This window comes from Pogona vitticeps, chromosome 1 (genome assembly GCF_051106095.1).
Source record: "Pogona vitticeps strain Pit_001003342236 chromosome 1, PviZW2.1, whole genome shotgun sequence".
NCBI lineage: Eukaryota > Metazoa > Chordata > Lepidosauria > Squamata > Agamidae > Pogona > Pogona vitticeps.
The window spans coordinates 301,499,235-301,507,312 of NC_135783.1; the positions used below are offsets into that span (position 1 = coordinate 301,499,235).

The 8,078-nt window shown below is 40.5% G+C and overlaps 1 protein-coding gene across 1 annotated transcript; it reads right to left on the bottom strand.

Annotated features, from left to right (window-relative positions):
• Positions 1-265: 265 nt before the first annotated feature.
• On the bottom strand, positions 266-7,870 carry LOC144588442 (transmembrane protein 151B-like). Its single transcript, XM_078391380.1, has one exon. The coding sequence runs from the start codon at positions 4,141-4,143 to the stop codon at positions 2,746-2,748; it is 1,398 nt and encodes a 465-aa protein (XP_078247506.1). The 5' UTR covers positions 4,144-7,870; the 3' UTR covers positions 266-2,745.
• Positions 7,871-8,078: the final 208 nt, after the last annotated feature.

Consider the following 8,078-nt stretch of genomic DNA (forward strand, 5'->3'; position numbering starts at 1 on the left):
CGCAGTATGTCCTGTTTCTATCTGCTGTTGATAGCTGATCTCTCCCGCCGCATGTATACAAAGAAAAGTATGGACAGCTATGCTTTCACATTACAGAAACAAAAGCCTTGCCTGTTTGTTAACTACTTGACTCTACATATGAGCCACTGCATGAACAAAGCAAGGTACTGGTATGGTGTTATTGGTAAAGTATTGGATAATGGCCTGAGGTGAATTCCCTGCTCAGCACTGGGTAGTCCTGGACAAGTCAAGGCTGATTCATGCATTCGTGTTTGCTATTTATTGACTGAAACTTCAAGAACAGACTTGCACTAATGAGTGAGCTCTCACAGCTTAATCACTACAGAAGTATTCTTTATCTTACCTACTGTCAACTTAAATGCAATGTTTGTCGGTGGAAACAATCCATATATTTGATCACAACTCCCTAAATGTTTGGTAATTAAAAAAAGACATGTGTGAATGAAACTTCAGCTTGCAAATATAGGAATTAGAATTACCCATTTCAATTACTCCTTCTTGGAGTCTTCCGTGGTCAAAAGACAGGAAATGTGTAAAGCATTTTGCTCACTAGAAGTAGCATAGAAATCATGTATAATAAGAATGGATTCATCCCAGCACTGACACAAAGGAACAATGTATAGTTTTGTTCTGGTATTCTGTAGAAGCTATTTCAATGATGCAATCAGCACCCAAATCAGTTATAGAGCCTCATTTTGTCTATGGCAGCTATATGTAGCATCCTGCAAGATCTGAATAGTACGACCTTACGGAGGTTATTAACTCATAAGATTGCCAAATGGTGGAAGCAACATGATGGCATGTAATAAGAACAGCATGAGTTGAGCAAGTTTTTTGCATGTTGTGCAAAGTTGGGCAGCACAAGACTGAATGTGCAGTAGAATAAATTATTGCTAACACTAATTTGTATTCAACCTACAGTATTTGCCTCATAGGCCCATTGAAATGCATGCTGAATTGTAACAGTTGAAGCAATACTGGCTGATGATATCCTGAAAATGATAAAGAGCACTTGGTCTAACTCACAGGTGTTCATATATTATAATGCTGGAAGGAGCAAAGACACTTGATGGATTCAAATATGAAAAGTGGAATAGAACGTTGATGAAGGAATAGAAGAAACAGGGTTTATTTTACATTTTAAAACAGGGGAATAATAGCACAAAACTCTGGTAAGAGAAGACAAGGATATGGAAGGGTAAGATTGAAAGGCATTGGCTGAAATCCTATTGCTTGGCATAGTAAACCATGTAACAATAGGCTCATTGAATCAGTGGCGATTTGGTGAGTCAATTCCACTATAAATTACATTTATTCCAATGGGTCTACTGTAGTTGTGACTTACTTTAGCATAATCAGTTGTGACTAGAGTAGGCTGGTTTGAATCGATGGAACTTATGGAGGAATTGACTCATCAAATCTCCACTGATTCAACAGACTCAATCTAGTATGACTGATTTCAGCTATTAGGTTGAGTCTTAGAGGGAACTGACCACATTTATGCTACTCGTATCTGTTTTAACGACACAAAAATAGATTAGGAGCTCTTTCTCTTTTTCCTGTTCCTGAAAATGAATGCAAGTAATGGATTATTGCTATACTATTCTTCATGCGATGAGGAAGACCTCATAAATTTCCAGACAATTGTGAAAATGACCACAGTTCCCTTGTCATTTGAAAAGAAAATTGTTTCCTTACAAACACTAGGAATTTTCAAGAGTGAAGTGGGGGCAGGCGCCACGTTAGGTGTGCTTTTTAATAGGCATGCTTAGATAACAATACTCTAGCAGAAATGTTGGCTAGGCTGGACAACTATTGTGTACTCAGCATAACAGTTAAACCTGCTTTGACTATATATTTCCATCAGTATAGACTGGGAAGTGAAGTAGTTTTTCTACTAAATACAGGGTAAAAGAGGGTGAACACCCATTCACCTGTCTGCTTTTAATCCCAGCTTTTATTTTTAGTATGTGACATGATAGAGATCCTATCCTAAATGCATGGTTTTAGAAACAAATGATTTCCACCCTCCACCCCCCCCCCCATGGCACTGATTCTCTTCTCTTTATGATGGATGGAAGATGTCAAACATGCTATTTTTTTCCTAAGTAATTGTGTGCCCTCAAATTAATATGCTTTTGGGACTGCAAAAAAAAGAGGGGGAAATGTTAGAAAGAAATAGCATATGGGGAATAAAAGGAAAAGGAAATTGCAGGAGGAAGGTTAAGTGAATGGAGAGAAAAGAAAATGAAGGAGGTTTCAGATATGCTTCTATTCTGTCTGCAGAGCCATCCACAACAGTGCTTCCGTACAGAGATGGGATAATAAAGAAGCCATACAGAGTATTTGGGTTCTACAACCTCATAACTAAAAAGGTATTACTGCGAGTGTGGTGTAGTATAACATATAATATTTGGGACTTTGATTGGCGATATCGTCAGCAATCTCACCTTAGACCTGATAATAAAGTTAATGTTGTAAGACAAGATAACTTCATGAAGACTGTATTTTGAGAAATCGCAGGGTATTAGTGAAATAAAGAAACTCATAAACATGTTAATTGTTTGATTTAGAATTGACCCTTAGGTTTCCTGATGGAAATGATTCCTAGCAGGAGGAACAAATAGCTGGGGATTTTAATCTGTTGCATGACATGATGTTGTTCTAACTGTCAAACAACTTTCAGATAGTCAGGCTTTTGTAACTGTGTGACAGGAAGCACTTTCATAAGGAGGTTTCCAGGCAGGATGCACGGCGCAAATAGAAGCGCCTTCCTTCCTGCCCTTCTGGCCGATGCACAATTAGCACAGGGAAAAAACGAGCATCGTGATAAGTAGGCGGATTTTCATTGATGGCCAGTTGGCTAGAATGAGAACAGCACTGGTCATCCTGGCAGCCGCGGTCAGTGATGTTGCTGCTGTGACTCCTCCAGAGGCCTGTCCTGTGAGAGCCATGAATTCGACACAGGGAGAAGCGACTGGTATTAAGGGAGAGCTGCGAATTTCCACTGCAGCTGTGGAAGGCATGGCGAGAGAAGATCGAAGAGGTACTAGAGGCATGGTGGCAATGCTCACAGCCACGAGTGATCTCACTGGATCTGCATATAGAGTAACCGTTGCATATAGAAGAATTTGCCAGGTCCATGAGCACAGCCTCTGAGTAGCTGGGAATCAACTGGCGATTGGTGCAGATGTGCCACTCAAGTTCTGTGCTATCCTGAGTGCTAACCCTGGGTATGCGATATCGGAACAAAGGCTCCTCTGCTACAGTAGGCACTCTGTACTCCACCCCAAGAAGTTTCTCTACATGGTAGTGTACATACGCAGTCCGATACTCTATGAAAACTCTCAGTGGCCACGAGATCATCATCAAAGCAGCCACCCAAAAAGCATAATGGGATATATACCATGGGAGATGATCTGGGTCCCCGTATGCCATCATGAGTTCTTTGAAGTCTACATTCTTGAGTTTCATTCCTTCTCTGATCTCCATGTAGTCATCCAGCCCTTCAATCTCGGTGAAGAAATGAGCCCTCTGTGTCAGGTAAGAGTTCTCAGACTCTGTGTTAGCAAAACTGAAACATTTGGTGAATTTTAGTTTTGTAGCTGAAAACAATTCCAAGCCCATCAGCTCCTTAGAGATATCCTTGAATCCGCAGTGAGAGTAGTCAAACTCAGCTTCAGCCACATGGGTGTTCACTCTTTCATGGTAGACCTGGGTAGTTGTATAAGCATCGCCATTGCGATATCGAGTCACCTGTCTGGTTCGTCGGACAAAGTGGTAGCTTATGGCCTTCCACCATATACATGGCGTAGCCTGCTTCATTTTGGCGATCCGGTCGTAAACACTTTCAACGTCAGCCTTGTACTGAAGTTCACTTTTGGCACGGCAATGCCAACACTCCACCAAGTAGACCACATAAAGCATAGCGAGAAATGCTAACGGGATATAGATGTATCCATCAGAGCAAGGGCTGTCATGGTAAATCATAGTTTTGCCTTTGAAAGAACTATCAAAGCTGAGCTTAGTTACTTGTGTGATTTGGCACCAAGCTACGGCCCCCAGGCAGCCATACATAAGAATGGAGAGGAGGAGGCACTTCCATTGGGAGTCTCGGCACATGGAGGAACTCAAAGACTGCTTGACTGGTCGCTGCTGAGAATCAGATCGCAGAAAGATAGATAGGGGGAAAAGAGAGAAAATTTCTCATTAGATCATTTAAAGTACTATACATACAATTAACATAAATAGCAAACATTATATACGGTGTGGTATTCAAATAAGTTAAACCTAGTCATTGTTTCCTTGTGCACTGCTGAGTATATATTCCCAAGAATGGGCTTCTGAGCTATAATTACATTAAATCAAGACCACAGTTTCTAGGCTGCTGTTGATAACTGTATTTTCACATTGCCCTTACAAGGAAAAGGCACATATATGCTTGAGAGATTCTTCACATTTAGGTGTCTGATTTGCTAGCAGACATGGATGAAGTACAATCTTCTCTGGCTTATTTTTTAGATGGGTTGGACTAAAACCGTCCTCATCCTCAGAAAACATAGCTACTACGCTGTCTGGGGAATGATAGAACTTGCACTCCAGTATATCTGGAGAACACCAGGTCCAGTAAATCTGTGCTGGTGCATGATTATTATTGTACAGCTAACCTTCTGGTTCACTACATTGAGTGAGAAGCCAGGATAAGAAGTCATTCTGCTTGCAATGTTTAATTTCTAACTCTGACTAGTTACTAAATTAAATTAGTCAAGTGCTCTTAGAACATAATACTTTGTTCCCACAGCAAAATGTCCAAAGTGAGATACTGAATTGTCCATTGGGCATTGCACTCCGAAATCTGCCAGGTCAGCCAATATAGCTATGTAGATTTGGAGGTAGCCAGATGGTAAAATCTATGAAGCTTAATAATAATAACAACTGTGTGTCAACAGTATGGCAATCCTTTCCAGGGTTTTCTAAGTAGAGAGTACTCAGGCTTGGTTTACCATTCCCTTCTTCTGGGAGGGCATCCTGGGACTGTGCAGGTTCCCCAAGCCTACACAGGCTGATTCTTCTCCTGAGATACATTGTGGGGAATCAAACTCCCAAAGCTTGGCTCATACCTCACTCAGTGAGCTATCCAGCTAGCTCTGTGAAGCTTAGGGAAGTTATATTACCTGGTTGGTTGGGTTTTGCATGGATTTTATGCATACCGCCTAGTTCTTCTTTCAGTCCATTAGTTGACTTAGATACTAAGCTTTTCATTATATAAAAAAGGGTACGTCTCTAGATCTAGAGATAATAAGGCAAAACATGAAGCTTGAGCCAATTGTGAGAAAAAAACGTGCCTTTCCGTGTAAGCAGCCAATGAGTGAAGCCACCTTGAGTGCTCATAGAGAAGCTTATAGACATTTAAATATTGTTGTTTTTCCACTCACTTATAGTACAGCCTGTGTCCTAAATCTGTGTCACCTGTCCTGTTCATACTCCCATTCTGGTCGATACATTACAAAGCATGATCCCCGCTTCATTTCTTCTCCATAAAGATGGGAAGGTTAGCTTAATTTCTAAAATGAACTGTGTCACAGTAACTTCGCCCTGCCTTGCGTTACACTCACAGTCCTGAAAGCCATTTAGCTTACATTGCTCAGTACTTGTTATTTAAAACTCCCTACAGCAAAACATTATTTCAGTGGTTTGTGGAATAAAAGTAACAAATTAAAACTATAATAATACAATTAGGATAAAGTAAGATAAAACAGGGCCTTAAAACAGTGCCAAACAGGAACATAAACACATCCAAGAAAAAAAAGAGAGCAGAACATAAAAACGTAAAAGAGTTCAATTAAAGTTAAAAAGCAAGTTGGGAGAGATGTCATCAGGTTGTATAAAGTTATACAGAGTGTGAAGAAAGTTTTTTGCTATGTCACATTACTGGAACCTGGGGCCATTGACTGCAGCTGAATAGTCAACCATTCAGACAGATAAAAATCAGTACTGTATGTACTTCTTTACACAGTGGATGTTTAAAACAATGGCATTTGCTTTCACAAGATATAGCAATGGCCACAAACCAGATGGCTTTAATAGAGGGGGGTTTAGACAAATTCATAGGAGCTAAAACTATCAAATCAGAATTGGTGTAGATCCATGGATTGGAATGCTTGGCTATAGAGCTGGAGACAGGAGTTTGAATCATCCTTGCATCTTGCAGGAAAGGGGCCAGCCAGGATAATCCGTAGCATGTGTGGCTGAGGGTGTCCTGTGTATTATCTTGGACAAGCATCAAGGTCCCAGAGCACCAGCAGAAGGAACCACCTCTGAGTATTTTAGTCTTGGATGTGGGAGTCACAGAATGTCAGAAATGATTTTATGAAACATAATAATGAATTATCAATTGCTTTTTAGCTATGATGGCTATATCCTACCTGCATGATCAAAAGCAGCTTACCCCTGGATACCACTTTTTGGAATTATAAGTGGGAAAGGGTGGCTTGCAGGTGTGGATTAGCTACAGTGGGAACAGAATGTTGGGCTAGAGAGATCTTTAATTTAGCTCAGCACTTATCTTCCTATTTTCTTATTAATACTAATATTAATCAGCCCTAAAACTGAACAGTACTCACACTTTTTTTCATAAATATGTCTATGCCTGACAACCCCAAGTTTTCTGAATTCCTAACGTATGATTTGGATTCCCAGCCTGGTATATGGGATAACCTGCCCTATGTCACAGGATGAAAGGGCGGGTTACTGAACCATATAAAATGATTTTAAAAGCGGAAGATTTTAAAAACAATTTAAGATAAAACACTTTAAAGCAAAATCAAAACATTTATAATGCTGAAACCATTGTAAAATATATGCAGACTGCAACACTCAGCACCACAGACCTCCAATAAATGAGTATGTTTTGCTTTGGCCCGAAAACGATGTCATTGTTGACTGTAATTGAACCTCTGAAGGGAGAGCATTCCACACTTTGGGGGGCTACAGCCAAGAAAGCTCTCTCCCAGGTCTCCACAAAACGAACTGTTCTCAATAGTGAGACACACAGAGAGGAGGGCCTCCTCAGCAGATCTTAGTGATCCGGTTTGTTAATATAGGGAGGGGAGCTCTTTCAAATATCCAGGTCTCAAGCCATTTAGGGTTTTTTTGTGTGTGTCACCATCAACACCTTGAACTCAGACTGGCAGCCAGTGCAAATCCTTTAGAACTGGTGTCACATAGGTCATGAAAGATGTTCCTGTTAGCAGTCTAGCTGCTTCATACTACATTTGCTGCAGCATCTGTGTCATCTTCAAGGGTAGCCTCTCACAGAATGTATTGCATTTTTATTCTTGTTAAAGCACTCAGAGTCAGACACCCTTGCTGACCTTCTGCATACTTCATGGAAATCCACCAAAAAGCCCAGACTACCTTCTGTCAGTGTCTGATTCAGGCTGCAACTGCACAATCAAATATTGCAGGATATTATAAAATGGCCAAATCCATATTTTATAAAATCTGATCACATGACACAAAGGCCAATTCACATCAGTCCAGCCCTGTTTTGCCTCCAACATGGAGTTTTTTCTCAGACGCAGAGGGCGTCTCCTTTTTTTCAAGCCAGAATGGTTCAAACATACTTTCCCCTGTGTGATTATTGTTTCTTTCTGCAATAGGGCTGGGTGTTGTTGTGGTGTTATAGGCAAATCGAGCATGATGTTTAGGGACTGCAGGAACACCCACCCCCATAATCTTTCCCCCTGGTATCCCTGTGTTTTGTTTTGGTTTTTGATTGAATAAATAAGTCTAGCACTGAGTCATTGCACTGATACACTAATTTAATGGTAGACTGCCTCCATGTCTGAAAAACAGAATTTTAAAAAAATGCTAAGAAATAGAAATACTCCTGATGAAATACTCCTGTTGTATGTGTTTCTTTGTATGTTATGAAGAAGAACTTTGGAAAGGTGCCGCATTTTCCATAATGCTGTGCAACCCTTTAAGAATTAAATGGCTTGGGAATAAACCCTAAAAGGCTCAGCAGAGGCAAAAACAGAGGAAGGAAGGAAGGA

What these genes read in the sequence shown, in the direction of transcription:
- LOC144588442 (XM_078391380.1), bottom strand. Translation starts at nt 4,143, where the DNA reads ATGTGCCGAGACTCCCAATGGAAGTGCCTCCTCCTCTCCATTCTTATG.